This window comes from Scyliorhinus torazame, chromosome 8, assembly GCF_047496885.1.
Source record: "Scyliorhinus torazame isolate Kashiwa2021f chromosome 8, sScyTor2.1, whole genome shotgun sequence".
Taxonomy (NCBI): domain Eukaryota; kingdom Metazoa; phylum Chordata; class Chondrichthyes; order Carcharhiniformes; family Scyliorhinidae; genus Scyliorhinus; species Scyliorhinus torazame.
In genome coordinates, this window is record NC_092714.1 from 64,961,482 (window position 1) to 64,980,901 (window position 19,420).

General features: G+C 51.3%; 1 protein-coding gene and 1 long non-coding RNA gene across 2 annotated transcripts in view; one reads left to right on the plus strand and one right to left on the minus strand.

Annotated features, from left to right (window-relative positions):
• tbx15 (T-box transcription factor 15) overlaps nt 1–19,420 on the minus strand; it is a 150,289-nt gene that overhangs the window by 66,155 nt on the left and 64,714 nt on the right. The window contains exon 5 of the mRNA XM_072513742.1: nt 9,667–9,834. Within this exon, the coding sequence (XP_072369843.1) occupies nt 9,667–9,834 (168 nt within the window). The remainder of the gene's footprint in view (nt 1–9,666; nt 9,835–19,420) is intronic.
• LOC140427904 (uncharacterized) lies at nt 11–11,566 on the plus strand. Its single transcript, XR_011948660.1, has 3 exons — nt 11–70; nt 347–401; nt 11,135–11,566. It is a non-coding gene; the product is annotated as an uncharacterized lncRNA (long non-coding RNA).

Sequence of the window (19,420 nt, forward strand, 5' to 3'; positions counted from 1 at the left end):
CCCTCCTTTCTAATGAAACTCAGTTTGGAAATGCAATAAATTCGCAAAGTCAACAGCGCCCCATTCAATGGTGAGTAAAGCGAAGGAAATGGGAATGTGTTTTGTGTTAGAAAGGATGCAGTTATTCAAATAATCTCGAGGACAACAGATGCATCGGCGTCAAGAAATACTTTCAGTAAATTTGAATTTAGATCAAGCGGGTTTCTTTCAGGAAGTTAACTGTCGTTGAAATGTTTTACTTCCTTCACACGCACCACACAATTATTTTAAAATGCATTCATTATCTTCCAATCAACTGTTTGACTTACACTGAACGCTTCTAAATAGTCTCACTTTAATGTTTCAGGGAGTTTTCCCGCAATTAGGCGGCTGATCGTTGACAAAAAGGATGTGGAAGTCTGGTAAATATGCCTTTAAAATCTTCTGAATAGAATTTTCAATGTTTACATTGATTTATTTTGTGGACTTTGTTTTCTATTGTTTTTTTAAACTGTGGAAGAAATCCCTCTCAGCTTTTGAACATAATCGACACTCAGTGGGCGTCATTCTCCGAGCCCCCGCCGGGTCGGAGAATGGCCGTTGGCCGCCGTGAATCCCGCCCCCGCCGAAGTCTCCGAAGGGAGAAAAGTCGGCGGGGCGTTAATAGCGCCGCTGCCGCGGAGAATGTCACGGGTCTGCACAAGGCAGCCGATTTTCGGCCTGCCGATATTCTCCCTTCCGGATGGGCCGAAGTCCCGTCGACGTGATGACCGTTCACGTCGACGTCAATCAAACCTCCTTTTCATCGGCGTGACCCGGTTCACGCCGACCAGCGAGGAGGTGAGTGACGGCCTGGGGGGTTGGCTCTGGGCAGGAAATGGCGTGGCCGCAGACTGATTGCGTGAGGAGAGGTGTGTCTCGGCTTGTGTGTGTGTGTGCGGCGGGGGGGGGGGGGGGGGTGGTTAGAGGAGGCTGGGCTCCGGGGGAGTGCCGGGAGGGGGTCCGTGCCGGGGTGGAGGTTGGGGGTTGTGGAGGGGGTCCGTGCCGGGGTGGAGGTTGGGGGGGGGGGTCCGTGCTGGGGTGGAGGTTGGGGGTTGGGGGGGGTCCGTGCCGGGGTGGAGGTTGGGGAGGGGGTCCGTGCCGGGGTGGAGGTTGGGGAGGGGGTCCGTGCCGGGGTGGAGGTTGGGGGGGGGGTCCGTGCTGGGGTGGACGTTGGGGAGGGGGTCCGTGCCGGGGTGGAGGTTGGGGGGGGGGTCCGTGCTGGGGTGGAGGTTGGGGAGGGGGTCCGTGCCGGGGTGGAGGTTGGGGGGGGGATCCGTGCCGGGGTGGAGGTTGGGGGGGGTGTCCGTGCTGGGGTGGAGGTTGGGGAGGGGGTCCGTGCCGGGGTGGAGGTTGGGGGGGGGGGTCCGTGCTGGGGTGGAGGTTGGGGAGGGGGTCCGTGCCGGGGTGGAGGTTGGGGGCGGGTCCGTGCTGGGGTGGAGGTTGGGGGTTGGGGAGGGGGTCCGTGCCGGGGTGGAGGTTGGGGGGGGTCCGTGCTGGGGTGGAGGTTGGGGGGGGGGGTCCGTGCCGGGCTGGAGGTTGGGGGGGGGTTCCGTGCTGGGGTGGAGGTTGGGGAGGGGGTCCGTGCTGGGGTGGAGGTTGGGGAGGGGGTCCGTGCTGGGGTGGAGGTTGGGGGTTGGGGAGGGGGTCCGTGCTGGGGTGGAGGTTGGGGGTTGGGGAGGGGGTCCGTGCCGGGGTGGAGGTTGGGGGGGGGTCCGTGCTGGGGTGGAGGTTGGGGGGGGTCCGTGCTGGGGTGGAGGTTGGGGGGGGGGTCCGTGCCGGGCTGGAGGTTGGGGGGGGGTTCCCTGCTGGGGTGGAGGTTGGGGAGGTGGTCCGTGCTGGGGTGGAGGTTGGGGAGGGGGTCCGTGCTGGGGTGGAGGTTGGGGGGGGGGTCCGTGCTGGGGTGGAGGTTGGGGGTTGGGGAGGGGGTCCGTGCTGGGGTGGAGGTTGGGGGTTGGGGAGGGGGTCCGTGCCGGGGTGGAGTTTGGGGGGGGTCCGTGCTGGGGTGGAGGTTGGGGGGGGGGTCCGTGCTGGGGTGGAGTTTGGGGAGGGGGTCCGTGCCGGGGTGGAGGTTGGGGGTTGGGGAGGGGGTCCGTGCCGGGGTGGGTGATGGGAGGGCAAATGAGTTGGTCCACCTGGCCAGGTGCCGGCCTCCAACAGTTGGACCCATGCGGTCCATGCCACCTGGCTGGGGGGAGGAGGGGATATGGGCAATGATGACATGTCGTCGTTCCCCTCCCCCCCACCAGGCCGTCATGTTTTCAGACCATCCAGCGATGTTGGCCGCCGTGGTGGCAGCCGCTCATGTCTATGTTGCCCTGGATGAGGAGGAGGAGGAGGAGGAGGAGGAGCGTGCCAGAGAGGCGGCGCAGGCTGCCGCAGAGGGGCAGGCGGCAGCCGCCCAGGCTGGTGGGACACCTGACCGACAGGACGAGGAGGGGGAGGAGGACATCGCGGCCCCACGGCAACGGAGGCACCCGAGGGCGCCCCGTGTGTACCGGCCCCGGCAGTCATACCAGGACCTCACGGACCGGGAATGCAGGAGGAGACTCCGGATGAGGCGGGAAACCATGGCACACATCTGCCACCTGCTGGCACACCTGTCACCGCGTGGCACTGGCTGGGGACACCCTCTCCCCGTGTCCGTCAAGGTTACGGTGGCCCTGAACTTTTATGCAACGGGGTCATTCCAGGCACCGAGTGGGGACCTGTCCGGCATATCGCAGACATCGGTGCATCGGTGCATCCGGGCAGTGACAGATGCCCTTTATGCCATGGCGCACCGCTACATCCGCTTCCCCGTGGACCGGGCCAGCCAAGATGCCCGGGCCGTGGGCTTCTCTGCCGTTGCTGGGTTCCCCATGGTCCAGGGCGCGATCGATGGGATGCACGTCGTCGTGCGGCCACCTGCAGAGAACAGGGCCGTGTTCACTAATAGGAAGGGGACCTATTCAATGAACGTACAGGTGGTCTGCGACCACCGCATGATGATCCTGCACGTCTGCGCCCGTCACCCAGGCAGTGTACACGACTCATTCGTGTTGTCGCGGTCATCCATCCCCGGCATGTACGAGGGACGCCATCCCAGGCTGAGGGGCTGGTTGCTGGGCGACAGGGGCTACCCATTGCGATCGTGGCTGATGACGCCTATATGGAGGCCACGCAATGAGGCGGAGAACCGCTACAATGATGCCCATGTAGCGACAAGGGGAGTGATCGAGAGGTGCTTTGGCGTGCTGAAGATGCGTTTCAGGTGCCTGGACCTCTCTGGGGGCGCCCTCCAGTATCGGTCAGATAGGGTCAGCCGCATCATTGTGGTGTGCTGCGTCCTGCACAACATAGCCCAGCAGAGGGGCGATGTGCCGCAGGCAGAGGAGGGCGGAGTGGAGGAGCAGCAGGAAGAGGCCCAGTCCTCCCCAGATGAGGGGGATGGGTCAATGGTCAGGGCAGACGGGGTAGACACAGGCGGGTGGCTGTCCACCGTTACCGGCTGGCCCAGCGGGCACGGGACAGACTGATAAGACGCCCGCTTCACTGACTAGATGGGCGTGGGGATCGGGTAGTATGGCCACAGACCGCACACCATGACAACAGCCGACCACCCACACCCCCCACCCATCCACCCACCCAGCACCCTCACCCCCCTCCCCAACCCCACACACCCCACCCGCATGCACACCACCCCCCCACCCCCAATTGCCGATCCACCGGCGGCACAACGGGCCGGGCTCACACAGTTGCGGGTGTACGCGTGTCTATCGCAGGCCATGGAGGATGATGACAACCCGCCTCCGATGAGCTCCTGGCTCTACATCGTTAGACTATGTCTGACCCATGGCCACAGTACCACCATCCACCCGGACCATCCCTGCATGCGGCTGTGACACTGCAGCGCACGGTCCCGTCCTCTGCCCGGGGGATGTTGATGGCGGCCCAGGGGGAAGGGGGCAGACTCACCTGGGGCTGAGGTAAGGTCACCCGTCACACACACACTTGCGCTCAACGTACATGACACGCCCGCACACTTTGGACAGAGCACAAAGGCAGCTTCGGTAGGTGTAACATTGACTTTAATAACCAAAGGAGTTCATGCACGTGCCCTAGCCCCTAAAACTCATCTGTGCCCTGCACCCGTGCCAACTTACTCAGTGTCTAATTGTTTGGCCTTACGGGCCCTTTGACTACGTCTATGTGGTTCCCCAGACGGTACAGCAGAACTGGAGGTGGACTCCTGTGATTCCTGCCCTCTGACACTGGATCCCTTTGGTGGCCGTTTCCTGGGGCGTCCTGGCCTAGATGGGCCAGGCTGCGGCCCGGGCGACTGGGATGGCGAGCTGCCAGCCTGTCCTGCCCGTTGCCCACCCGATGCACCTGGGACGGAAGGGGGGGAGTCCGAGGTGTCGCGGTGTACCGGGACCTCCCCTACAGAGGGAGCCGGGACGGACCACACCACCTCCTCCTCCCTCGGGGTGCCCGATGGCCCCCAGGCCTCTACATGGGTGGGGGATGCGAACGGACTGGCCATCCGACGCGCCCCCGACATCTGGCGCTGCCAGTCCTGGAGGCCCGTGCTGGTATCGACAGGGGTCTGCAGGTTTGCAGCCATGGAGCCCAGGGGGTTGTCGAACCCTGTCTGCGACAGTGCGACGCCAGCTCGCACATGGCCACTGGCGCCGATGCCCTCAGCGATGGCCTGCTGAGACTGGGCCATGGCCTGCTGAGACTGGGCCATGGCCTGCAGAGACTGGGCCATGGCCTGCAGAGACTGGGCTATGGCCTGCTGAGACTGGGCCATGGCCTGCTGAGACTGGGCTATGGCGTTGAGCGCCTCTGCCATCTGGCGCTGGCACTGGCTCATGGCCTCCTGTGAGAGGGCAGCCATTTCCTGGGCCACAGACGCCGCCTGCACGGAAGGCCCCAGGCCTCGCAAACCGTTCCCCATGTCTGACACCGTCGCACCCATTGCCTCCACCGCGGACGCCACCCGTGCGGTGTCAACCTGGGTGGCACGCATGACCGGGACCACTCCCAGCTCCTGGACGCGGGTGGACTCCTCCACCTGCGACCGCAGCCGCCGCAAGCCACCCGTCACCCTATTCGCTCGTCTCCGTGTCGGTGGTTGCATCGGATCTCTGTGTGGGTGTGGTAACTGCAGGAACCCGGGATCCATCTGGGCGGCAGATGTTCGCTTGGCCTGGGCTGCCCTCCGACCGCCCGGTCACTCTGCTGCTCCTACCTCCACCTGCTGTACCGGGACGGCTGTGTTGTGCGCACCAGTGAGTGTACCAGACGCCTCATCACTAAAGTGCCCAACCGTGGTGAGTGTTTCTGCGATGGTGGAGGGTGTTGGTGACAGCAGTGGCGTTGTGTCGTGCTCTTCGTCCCACTCTGAGTCCATGGCACTTTGGGGTGGGGGTTCGTCTCCACCCATCCACTCTGAGTCACTGTCCGGTATTTCGTCTTCCCGGGTAGGGGTGTCCTGGGTAGTGCTGTCCCGGGTAGTGCTGTCCCGGGTAGTGCTGTCCCGGGTAGTGCTGTCCCGGGTAGGGGTGTCCCGGGTAGTGGTGTCCCGGGTAGGGGTGTCCTGGCTCGGATGTGACGGGGGCCTGTGGCTGCCCCCCTCATCGCTGGGTGGTCGCTCCCGCACGTGACGGGGGTGTCGTCTCCCTGTTGCTCCAGGTCTCTCCGTCTCCCGTGGTGTGCGAGGGGCATCCTGCGGGCGTCGCATGCTGGAGGGTCCGGGTCTCTCCGTCTCCCGTGGTGTGCGAGGGGCATCCTGCGGGCGTCGCATGCTGGAGGGTCCGGGTCTCTCCGTCTCCCGTGGTCTCCGAGGGGCATCCTGCGGGCGTCGCATGCTGGAGGGTGCGGGTCTCTCCGTCTCCTGTGGTCTCCGAGGGGCATCCTGCGGGCGGTGTGCATCTGCGCGGATGGGTGCCTGGACGTTTGGTCCTGCGATACACAATGAAGCATGCATGGTTAGACATCAGGCAGTGATCAGGTGATACGGGGGAGGGGGATATAGGGGAGGGGGGATATGGGGACGGGCTGTTGGTGGCTCACTTGCTCGTGGGGCCCCGACCTCTGCATCAGCAACCTCCCGGTCCTCAGGTCCGCCAGCCAGTTCCAGGGCCCTTTCCTCGTGTACGGTCAGTGGCCTCTCATCAGCGGGCCCTCCTCCAGTCCTCACATGCTCCCTATTGTTGTGTGCGCGCTTCTCCTGTGGGGGGGGGGGGTGGTGGCAGGGGTAAAAGGCAACAGTGTTAGGCAGGTATATGAATGCACGCCATCGGTTGCGCGTGCATTGCAGAGGTTAAGGTTAGGGCTGGATTCACTTGGGGATATGGGGGATATGGGGGAGGGGGGATATGGGGGAGGGGGGGATATGGGGGATATGGGGGAGGGGGGGATATGGGGGAGGGGGGATATGGGGAGGGGGGATATGGGGGAGGGGGGGTATGGGGGAGGGGGGATATGGGGAGGGGGGATATGGGGGAGGGGGGATATGGGGAGGGGGGATATGGGGGATATGGGAGAGGGGGGATATGGGGGAGGGGGGATATGGGGGAGGGGGGATATGGGAGAGGGGGGATATGGGGAAGGGGGGAGATATGGGGGAGGGGGGATATGGGGGAGGGGGGATATGGGGGATGGGGATATGGGGAGGGGGGATATGGGGTATATGGGGGAGGGGGGATATGTGGGAGGGGGGATATGGGGGAGGGGGGATATGGGGGAGGGGGGATATGGGGAGGGGGATATGGGGGAGGGGGGGTATGGGGGAGGGGGGATATGGGGGAGGGGGGATATAGGGGAGGGGGGATATGGGGGAGGGGGGATATGGGGAGGGGGTATATGGGGAGGGGGGATATGGGGGAGGGGGGATATGGGGGTGGGGGGATATGGGGGAGGGGGGATATGGGGAGGGGGGATATGGGGGAGGGGGGATATGGGGAGGGGGATTATGGGGGAGGGGAGGATATGGGGGAGGGGGATATGGGGAGGGGGGATATGGGGGATATGGGGAGGGGGATATGGGGAGGGGGGATATGGGGGTGGGGGGATATGGGGGTTATGGGGGAGGGGGGATATGGGGGAGGGGGGATATGGGGGATGGGGGATATGGGGAGGGGGGATATGGGGAGGCTCACCCTGCCTGCTCTGACGAGGTCGTTCACCTTCTTGTGGCACTGGGTGCCTGTCCGTGGTGTTAGGGCCACAGCGGTGATGGCCTCTGCCACCTCCCTCCACAGACGCAGGCTGTGGCATGGGGCAACTCTGCGGCCGTGCCCGGGATAGAGGGCGTCCCTCCTCTGCTCCACCGCGTCCAGGAGCGCCTCCACATCGCGTGACTCGAACCTCGGGGCTGAGCGACGCCCAGCCATCAAGTCGGGTGTTGCGGTCTGCTGTTCCGGTCGGGTGGGGGGGAGCTGCGCGGCCTTATGAGCCGTCACGCCGTGCAGCGCGTATGACGCTGCACGGCGTGAACCACTGCGCAAGCGTGGATCCCGTTACGTCGTTGCTAGCCCATTTCGGGCCGCAGACTATCGGCCCATTTTTATGACGTGACGCAAGTGGGATTTGCGCCGTTTTTTGCGCCGATCGGCGGACTTTTCGCCGATAACGGAGAATTTCGCCCCTGGTGTCAAACTTGCTTTCAGGAGTGCTGAGCGCTTACTATCCACCTCCACATTTAGCATATTGAGAAGCTAAACACCCCCAGTGGCCGCTCCGAAAAGGTATAAGCCGTTAACAGGGAGGTGACGAGATTAGTGTACAGGCCTATCTGTTGGCTGCGATAACGGGATTTGTGAGAGAATTCAGCCAGGTTAGAATGAACGCGGTCTAATGCACCATCATTCCTATCGTCCACCGACCCAGGAATCACTGATTTATTCCGTTTCATGAACCTAGTCGATGTGATTGTAAATGGATGCTTGTTTTTTTTAAAAAATATTTCCTTTCGGGAGCATGAACTATTAGAAGTTTTCGAGTTTTAATGGAAACGGTAAAGTCTGTGGAGTTCCTCAATTCTAAAACACGTTTGAATAACCGCGCATCACTCAAATACTGGACGCCTTTTAATTAAAATGGGCATTTGAGTTTAAATATTTTACTAACGACACCCCTCCCCCCCCCCCCCGGGGAAATTAATACTTATATTAAAAATTTGAATGAGTTCAAATGGTGTGGCTATTTTAAAGCTCCAACTGCAAAACGAGCGTCATGACTTTTCATGGACTGCAGCGAGGTTAACTGTATTAAAGCAGTTGATATCTGACCAGAAACGCCCCCCGGACTTCCATAATAACCCACTTCGCGCGCGTTGCGGGCAAAATAATGGAGCATGTTGCTTTTTAATTGTTAGAGAATAAAAATGGCCTTCAAATGTCGAGGTTATTCGGCTGGCTCCTTCGACAGAGTCACTAAGTGTGCTTTCTGTACTGAGTTTAATTAGTTGGGGAAATAATTTGAAATGAAAGGGACAATAAATTGTCGTTTTCTTTCTAGCGGCAATGCCAGATTGTGCTTAACCGTAGATCTGTTGGTGGGATAAAGGTGTGTGACACTTGTTGCTCTGTCACATTCAAATTTGTTCGACACAATGGGGGGTCACCCAAGAATGCGGAGGGGAAAACCTCGCCTCGAACAAAGCGTTGCAACCGATTTGGAAATGTATCCAGTTGCGTAGTGAGGGAACTAATCAGATTGGAGAGAATTGCTCCTCTGTGCAGATAGATGCAAGCGAAATTCTTCTTCTGTGATTGGAACCGTTATTTTTCTTAATTAAGCAGAATAGTTCTTTTCTTGTTTTTTTCTATATTTATCATAACAAGTCTTACTCTGACATGTAACGGCGTTCAGAAACGTCCTTTGTTTTTAAAAAAAGTCATGGAAATATTTGCACACATGTGTGTTTACTCCTTCAGTCATTTATTTAAAAAGTCTGGCCTTCCATTAAAGTCTAGCGGATTATTTGAAGATTTCTAGACAGCATTTTCCAGCTACATTTATAACATTCCTGTCGGTCTGGATTATCAGTCAAAGGCCGCTCTGTGAAGGAGGTGTCGATTATGAAACGTATTTGTGTGTTTATTCCACCCCGTTATTCCAGAATTTCACTTGTAGTAATTAAATATCTATTAGTTACTCGAGAGAGTAAACCTAGAATTTGGAGAAATACCGAAACGATCGGTAACAAAACAAAAAAAAAATGTATTTTAAACAAATTCGAACCCCAAGCGTAAGCAGTGAAAACAATAAACGAAAAGGTCAATGACCCCACAGCATTAATAGTTGACTATGTCATTTTGGAATGATCCTGTGCAGTTTCTAGACGAGCCAGCAAAACAAATCTTTAAAAATAAACACGGACCGTCTTCAATTCTTTTATATAAACGAAACACGTCCCATTGTTCGGCTATGGTTAATTGCAGCCACTTACTTTTGGGATAAACATATGTTAAAAATTAATCGCACGCATTCTATTTTTTCCCAAAGAATTTGGTACCAGATAGGTTGCATACCTGCCGCTTTCAATTGGGCCTCACTGCACTTCAAACAATAGATTCTGTAAATATTTCTTTTTCACAACGAATGTTTAAAACGCATCCTTTCTTTCCGCACAATATTTGCTATCAGGGAGCATACCTGTTGGTTCTGATATGCTGTGACTGTGGTGAAGACGGTCTCCGGAAAAGTAAACGTTTTTACCCCCTCTCCTCCAGGCACTGGCTTGGTTGGGCAAAGCTCGCTGCTGAAGTCTTTTCGGATCACATGCACCCGCGGCTGGTATTTGTGCATGGAATGAAGAATTATCTGTTCGAATTGTTGGGGTTGCAGGTGGAGAAGAATAAAACCTTGTTATAGGTGAACCAAATGAAACAGAATAAACATAACGATGCTTTAAGCGGATAGAAATATAAAAAGAACCATAACACGGGAATCTCGTTAAAACCTCGCAACATGGCCTGTGTCCCCCTTACAGTCAGACAGGCAAATAGCACATGAACTATTCGGCTGCAATTCACAAAATATATTTTTTCCCAGTTAATCCACTAAATTAATACGATGATGCAACAAAATAGATTATTATTAAAATGGGCGAGGAGGAAGAGACACGAAGACAATGTATATATATTTCTAACATCAGAACTCTCCGGGTCTAGGTAACAATGTGGATCAATTGGACAAAAGGGTACATCTGAGTTTTTCACTGGGTGCTGGCAGCTGCCAGTTCCTTCACTGAAATGTGCTCCGTTGCAAGATAAACCAGATCGGGGGCTTTCTGTACTGAGGACTGGGAGACGAGTGAAAGTTCTGTGTTGCTAACTTGATGCAACTGACAGTAAACAACTTCATTTGCTTTTAGACTTGTTCCCACTATAGCGGGACCGTTATCACTGAACAAGAGCTACCTCAATCCAATTGCTGTTTGCTCAACTCTGCATTAACCAGATTCTCTCCATCGAATGGTCAAACGATGTTCGGCCTCAGAGGTTATTAGCTCTCCTCTGAACATTAGTGAACTGGATTCGATCCTAAGTTTATAAAAAGTGAAAACTTTGTTCCCAGCCGTACCACGCACAATTCTATGAAACTGGTTTGTATGTTTGTTTTTAAAATCACATCACTCGGAACATTGCATCATTAACCAGGCCTGAAATACTAACGGGTTGAATGCGTGGCTGCTGGTGGGTGATGCGTCAGGGTGGCATGGGCTAGACTCTACCAGCTGCCCCTTCCCTATTAGTCATCCTGTTCCGTTTCTATATGTGTCCGTATGGATTTAAAATGAAATGTGCTTGTAAATGCCTTCGGAATTCATTACCTAATTGTAGTCAACTTGTTTCACTGACAAATACCGGCCTGAAAAACTTGTGCTACCAAATTCACTTCGTCATTTTTCTGGGGCCAAAGAGCAGACTCGTTTGCCTGACAAACCATGGCGCACGTGACCAAACAATTTAGTAGCAAGTCCAACTATCAGGTGACAGTCAATGTAATTTTGTTTAAATCGCACAATCTGTCTTTTAGGTCCTTCTTGTTGCCTCTTGTAGTTATTCTATTTTTAACAGCGACAGTTGAAAGCTTGCCTCCTCTTTCACCCCCCTGTCAGAACCACTCTGCTAAACTCACATGGAAGAGCATCGTCTGAAGCTGTAGCATTGCGGCTGGACAGAGAGAAAGGCGTTTCCAATGAGCTGGGCCTGGCACTCAACTCGCTGGACCATCAATTCAACAAGAAGCCAGGCTGACACGGGCTAGAGCAGTTGTTGGCATTACCCTTTTTCCAGGCCAATGTATTCGGAGTGGAGCCATTGCAACATTAAATACAAATACATAGTCCTCAATCATCTGTTGAAACTAGGCTTCGAATCAGGAAGAATGTTATATTTTAATTGGACAACATAATTAGTTGAAAATGGCGACCATCTGTAGCTTGTTGTACATAAGCAAAGAAAATTAAGCATATGTCCCTATGCGGTCAATTATTAAAATAATTTGTAGAGTGTCAGAATAATGACCTAATGCCTGTTTAAAATTATTGTACTGGCATACTTAACTGCCATCAAGTTTATATTTGAATGTCATCACATTTATAAAGTAACTCTGTAAATGTTTATTCTTATGGCTTGGTGGCAAAATTCATTAAAACATTACTGTTTCACCTCTGTGAGCTGGGTTGTAATTCAATCCAGACCAAAATGAGGTTTGTTCACTTTCCTTGTGGAATCTAGTGTATGGTTGATTGGAATACAAATCATTTCATTTCGGGAACCTACAAAGAGTACAGCCCAAAAATTGGGACCCTCTCCTTCCATTGACTGTGCAAAGGATTTGGCAGTACAATTATTTTTTGGAACATTGTCCTCGGAGGCATGATTTCAGGTCAGATCAAATGAAGACATTTGCTGTTTCTACCAGGAAGGGAGTGATGGTAGCACAGTGATTAGCACTGTGGCTTCACAGCGCCAGGTCCCAGGTTCAATTCCCTGCTGGGTCACTGTCTGTGAGGAATCTGCACGTTCTCCCAGTGTCTGCATGGGTTTCCTCTGGGTGCTCCAGTTTCCTCCCACAGTCCAAAGATGTGGAGGTTAGGTGGATTGGACATGCTAAATTACCCTTAGTGTCCAAAAAGGTTAGGAGAGGTTATTGGGTTACAGGGGTAGGGTGGAAGTGAGGGTTTAATGTGGGTTGGTGCAGACATGATGTGTCGAAAGGCCTCCTTCTGCACTGTATGTTCTATGTTTAACTACAGCCTCCATGACTTCAAAACCAGGGATGGAGTCTATCCCAAACTTAAGGGAGAATGAAAGTTCCCTCCCTCTGAAGGAAAAATAAAATCATCACTCTGAAGAGTTTTATCAAAATCTTATGAAATGATTTTGGTATGTCTTGTCCAATTCCAAGTTTCCATGTGTTCAGAGTAATACTCACATTTAGAACCAGTAGAGAAGTTATATGTCTGTTATAAGTTTTGTGTTGGTACAAACAGGTTTTGTTTCTGAGTCATTGTGAAATAAAAAAATTGAATTGTGAAATTAGGGTGAAAATTGGATTTGCACCACCATAGTAAGACTGCCACTTTAAGCTTGCATTGATGTCAACAAAGCTGGAGATGAAATTGTTATATCCTCAATGTGTGCCACAAAGAGAAAAGGTATGGAGGTGCCACACACTGAATTTCTTACAAACATAATGCGAGGTTGATGAGGAGATGTTGCTCATACAAATTACGATGGAGAAGTAAAGACCACGCAAACACTCAGCTAATGTCACGACAGATTACGTGATGTTCCACCAGCAGGGATGTATTCCTTGATACATAACACCCTCTCCCATTTACATAATTAGTGCAAACTGCTATTTATTAACCTTCTCCCCATGTCTGCGTGGATTTCCTCCGGGTTCTCCAGTCTCCTCCCACAGTCCAAAGATGGGCAAGTTAGGTGGATTGGCCAAGCAAATTTGCCCCTTAGTGTCCAAAGGTGTACAGGTTAGCTGGGGTTACGGGACAGGACGGGAAGTGGGTCAAGTAGAGTGTCCTTTCAGAGGGTCAGTGCACATTCAATGGGCCAAATGGCCTCCTTCTGCACTGCAGGGATTCTATGAAAACAACTGACCCACTTATCCATGAGGTCCATTACTTGCACCATTATCATTTTACACATATACAACTTAATAAGACAGTCTCTCAGGTGGACATCTATTCCTTTTAGGTTGTACTCAATGTTCTGGAACCTAACTAGTGTAGACCTTTGAAGCTCACTTCCTGTGAAGTTACTTCAGTGTCCATCTCCCTAAGTATTGAAATATCCTCAGAAACAGAATCTAAATTTTTCTCTGGTGTCTGTTCAGAAGTATCAGTGCTTAGATTTTCCGATGGAAATACTCCATGGGAAGTTTCAGCGATTTCACTTTGTGAAGCTAGTAGTTGGTCAGTATGATATCGCCAAACTCTCTCATCATCCATCTGTGCAACGTATTTACTTGTTTGTGCTGAGATGACTGCAGGCACCCATTTCCCATTTGTAGTGCAGCTTCTTGCTAGTGCTCGTTCTCCTTGAGTAAATACTCTTTTTAGAGCTTTGTTCCCTTCAAGCAACTGTGCTTGTTGCTGTCGTCTGACAATCTCTGAAGAATCAGGTGGTGTCAAACGGTCAAACATTGTTCTTAGCTTTTTTTTTCAAACGCAGCATTGCTGATGAACTCTGTGTCGTTGTGTGTGTGGTGTGCCGGTAAGATATCAAAAAGAGTTATTCACTCTTCGTGACAATGTACCTTGATCCTTTGATGCCTTGATGGAACGTTTAAGTGAATGTACAAATCATTCAGCCAATCCATTTGTTGCAGAGTCGTACGGAGTCAACTTGATGTGCTGTATACCATTTCATTTTAAGTAGTCTTCAAACTCCTTGGAAATGAACTGATTTCCATTGTCACGTATGACATGATCCAGTCTACAAAACCTTGCAAATATTTTATCCAACTTCTTAATAGTTTGTCTGTCAATGTACATTTCATAATTGCTACTTCCAGCTATTTAGAATATGTATTTACAATCACTAGGAACTTGTGTCCCTCAAATGGACCAGTGTAGTCTATGTGTATTCTCTGCCATGGCTGTGTCAGCCATTCCCAGGGATGTAAGGATTGCAGCAGTGGAATGTTTCTCAGTTTAGTACAGGACTGACAATGCCCCACTTTCTCTTCGATTTGAGCATCTAAACCTGGCCACCAAAAAAACTGCATGCCAGTTGCTTCATCCTCATCACTTCAAGATGTCCCTCATGCCAAGGATTTTTTTGTACAAACACGGATGAATAATCACTGGGATTTCCCATAATAAAACTCCATTCTGGACTGTCAACTCACATCTTCTTGTGATGTAGAGCTTGAGGTCTGGATTTTACAATGTACGTCTGTCATCGTTCCTTTTAGGACCAAGTCCATCACCTTCCCCATCACTGGCTCGGTTCCTATGCATCTCTGTACTTGAGATGAAGTCACAGGTACATTATCCACGTGTGAGAACTACAGGGGGCGCGATTCTCAGAAATGGAGACAGAGTGTTTGCGCCCTCGTGAACGCCATCACTTTTCACGACGGCACGGAATGGGCGCGGGGGCTACCGATTCTGGCCCCCATAGGGGGCCAGCACGGAGCTGGAGCAGTTCACGCCACTCCAGCCTCCCTTCCTGGCACCAAATGGGCGCCACGCCAATGCGCACATGCACAGTTGGGCTGCGCCAGCCCGTGCATGCGTGGGGGACTTCTTCAGCGCACCGGCCCCGATGCAACATGGCATGGGGGTTCAGGGTCCGTCCGCGCAACAAAGTAGGTCCGGGGGGGGGAGAGGCCGGCCCACTGATCAGTGGGCCCCGATCGCGGGCCAGACCCCACTGGAGACCCCCCCCGGGGACGGAGCCCCCCTCTTCCCCCCCCCCCCCCCCCCACAGGCCGCCCCCTGACCCTTCGCGCAGAGTTCCCGCTGGCAGCGACCAGGTGTGGACGGCACCGGCGGGACTCTGCTTTCTCTGCGTGGCCGCTCGGCCAATCTGGACCGGAGAATCAGCGGCCTGGCCCTGGACAGCGGCCCATGATCGGCGCCGCGTCAAATGCGCCAATGCAAATGGCGCCGATTCTCCGCACCTTGGAGATTCGCGCGTCGGGGCGGCGTGGCGCGGTTTTGGCGATTCTCCGGCCCAGCACGGGGCTCAGAGATTCGTGCCCAGCATGCTGACAACATTTTCTGCAGGCATTTGCTCAATTTGTAACGGCAATCTTGACAAAGCATCAGCATCCGCACGTTGCTCAAATTGACAATATTGGATATCGTATGTGTGTGGCAACAATATCAATGACCATCTCTGTAACCTCCTAGCTATTAAAGAAGGAATATCTTTATACGGCTCAAAGATTATAGTCAAGGATCAGCGATCTGCCAAGAGAGAAAAATGATGTCCATAGGTGGTAATGGTGAAACCTTCTTGCTCCAAATATGATGCTATTTTTATTTTAAATTTAAAGTACCCAATTCTTTTTGTTTCAATTAAGAGGCTGTTATAACCCTGCCTGACTACTATTGGCTGGGGACTACTGAGTATCCCATAACTCTTAGGGAGTATGAGCTCCCCAATAGTCCGCAGCCAATAGTATTCAGGCAGGTTTTAACAGGGCAATTTAGCGTGGCGAATTCACCTACCCTGCACATCTTTGTGTTGTGGGGTGAGACCCACGCAGACACAGGGAGAATGTGCAAACTTCACATGGACACTGACCTGGGGCCGGGATCGAACCCGGATCCTAGGCATCATGAGGCAGTAGTGCTAACTACTCTGCCACCATGCCGCCCAACCAAAAATGATGCTCAATGCTTCTTTTGCTAGCTGAGTGTAATTCATTTCTGCGCTAGTAAGAGTTTGTAAGGCAAATGCTATCGGTCGTTCCACTGCATCAATCCCATAAGGTGACGCATTGCAAACAAGTAGTAACTTCAGCTTGGGAATGTAGTGAACCAATAGCTCTGACTTCTTTTACCTCCTTATACAAACCTTCACATTCTTCTATTAGTGCCATACCTGTTTGGCACATAATAAAGTGTGCAAAGACTTCAATCACTTTGCAAATTTACCATAATAATTGCTTAAGCCCAGAAACAACCTCAGTTGTGTCACATAGTAATAATAATCTTTATTGGTCTCACAAGTAGGCTTACATTAACACTGCAATTAAGTTACTGTGAAAATCCCTTAGTTGCCGCATTCAAGTGCCTGTTTGGGCACACTTAAGGGGGAATTCAGAATGTCCAATTCACCTAACAAGCATGTCTTTCAGGACTTTTTTTTTGAGGACATGGTACTTCTAAGATTTCTATCATTTTCAGCTCATTGTGCAAGCCACCTTTATTGAAGATGTGACCCAGGTAGTTTATGGATATCTTGAAAATGTCACAATTTCCATTTTTAACTCGGAGATTATGGTTTTGTAAATGATTTGGTGCAGCATCCAAATTCTTCAAGTTCTCTTGATCACTTGAATGGGTGATAAGAATGTCATCTAGATAACATTGCACTCCATTTAGCCCACTCAGAATTTGATCCATGGATCTCTAAAAAAGAGCAGGAGCAGATATTATCCAAATGGAAGTCTCCTGTAATGAAACAGATCTTTGTATGTCACGATAGTGAGTAGGGGCTGTGATATTTGCAGCCACATTCATTTGTAAATACACCTGTGATAGATCTATGTTACTGAATTTCTGCCCTCCAGAAAGTCCAGCAAGCAAGTCTTCAATCAGTGCTAATGGATAGTGATCTGCACACAATACCAGGTTTACAATTGTCTTAAAAATCTCCACACATCCTTACTGAGCCATTGTGTTTTAATACAGGAACTATTGGTGTTGCCCCATTACTTGTAGTTACTGTATCAATGATTCCTGTTTGGGCAATTTTTTTCTAGGTCTTCTTTGACATTTGGCCTGATGGCATATGGCACAGTTCTAGCTTTGAGACATTTCAGCGTACTGTTTCGCTTAATTTTATATTGAACTTCAACTCCTGTCTTTGAGTCCAGTGAGTCTTCAAACACTTTTTATACTTGTCCAGGAGTTGCTGTAAGTCATTCTTTGAATTCATTAGTTGATTCACCACTCCCCAGATGAGTTTAATTTTTCACAATCATGCTCTACCAAATTAAGCTGGAAAATCTTCATGGACAACATGAAGGGGCAACTCCGCTGTTTGTCTATTTACTTGTAATTTTACCATATGGTATGATCTATTCTGGATACACCCTTAGGATAATATGTCATGACTAGAAAGGCAAATGCTTCAATGTCTGATCAGAAATTGTCTCAGTTATCAATGATACAGCCACATCCATATCAACGTCTATTTTGAATTGGTTATCATCAAGTTTTGGAAATGCCCAGAAACCTTATGGACTGCCCCATACCAACAAAACACCTTGTTTTGGCTCCTGAAGTTGTTCAGGTAAGTCATCGCCTGAGGGATTTTGAACTTTGTCTATCAGCTTATGGACAAGGCTAGTCTGCTTAGATTTTTCTTCTTATACACCTTGGTGATGTTTGCAGTGCCCAGCATGCTTTGGCAATATTACACTTTTTACCACCGTTCGTTTACTCCAGAATTTCCCTGCTGACTGTCCAACCTGTGTACATCGATAACATGGCTGCCCCCTTGCAACCCTTCTGGCAGTCTCCATCTTGTGGATGTTCGCTCCAGCCCCTATCTGTGAAGCATCTTTTGTTGCTAGCTCCATAGATGTGGCAACATCTGCAGCAGACTTGAGTTAAATCGCTTACAGTAAGCAGTCTCCTCTGAATAGCTTCATTGCGGAGTCCACATACCAGTCTATCACAAGAGTGTCTTCTAGTTTCATAGAATCCTTTCAGTGCAGAAGGAGGCCAAGTCTTCACCGACCTTTGGAAAGAGCATCCTACCTATGCCTAGGCCCACGCCCTATCCTGTATCCAGTAACCCAACCTAACCTTTTGGATACTAAGAGGCAATTTAGCAAGGCCAATCCGCTTAACTTGCACATCTTTGGACTGCTGGAGGAAACCGGAGCAGCCGGAGAAAGCCCACGCAGACACGGGGAAAAGTTCAAACTCCACACAGTCACTCGAGGTCCCTGGTGCTGTGAGGCAGCAGTGCCAACCACTGTGCCACTGTGCCGCCCGTGTTTCAACAAACTCTCATTATTTTGCTAATCTTCTTAAAGTTGCTACGAATTGTAAAATGCTTTCACCTTCTTCCTGACCATGTTAGTGGAACTGAAACTTTTCTGCAATTAACAGTGGCTTGGTGAGAAATGCCCTTCTAGAATTTTCATTAATTCATTGTAGGTCATGTACAGTAGCATAAATGCTTCATGCCCTACCAAACCGAGAAATGTTGTAACCTTTAGGTCCTCTGGTGTTTGATTCACTTTGAGATAGTGTTGAAATCTCTTCATACGATTTCTAAGTCTCACAGTCTTCATCAAATGCATCCATGGCTCCCGCTTTTCCCACCATTCCAGATACCAGCTCCTAGGTTCTATACATCAGCTCCTCCTTTTGGATTCTTTTTGATGTACGCAACAAGAAACCTCCTTATCCACAATGTAAACTCCAAATTTTCCTTTTGTCTGACTGTGGTGCGTCTTTCTCCCCGAGTAGTGGATAGGACAGAGACGGCAGACTTTTGAATCTCGGTTTCCGCAGCCCGTTTCACTTTGCTACGTGCATGATCCCTACAATCTAGAACCTACCCACTTCAATGGCAAGCAGGTTTTCAAATCTGCATTCTGTTTACTCATGGTTGTGCTCCGTTTCTTTTTAAACCTTCAGCGTAGGCGGCCTTTGCTTCACCCAATGTGTGTGCCCGGTCCGAGAGTCACTTCTCCACTCTCGCCACCCTCTCCACTTTTTTTGTCGGCAACGTTTGCTCCAGCTGGTTTTATTTGCCACAATCCTCGTCGCCAGTTTTCTCTTTTGTTATATTCTCGATGTGTGCCGCAGCGTGAAAAAGTATGGAGGTGCCACGCACTGGACGTCTTACAAACACAATGCAAGGTTTATCAGGAGAATAAACTAAAGATGGAGAACTGAAGCCTGCCCGTAAAATCTGATGATGTCACTACAGATCATGTGACTTTCCACCAGCAGGGATGTATACTTAAATACATAACAGAAATAAAATGAATTTTCATGTTTCAGGCTCTTGTCGGTCGAGGATAATCTATCCTGGTGCAAAGCCATGTTTTAAAATTGCATGGCTATCCCAGGAACATTATAAATATCCATAGGTTATTTAGAATGTAATGAGAGATATTGCAAATTTGCTCATCTAACATTCTGTCAAACAAGACCCAGGAGTAGAATCGATACAAG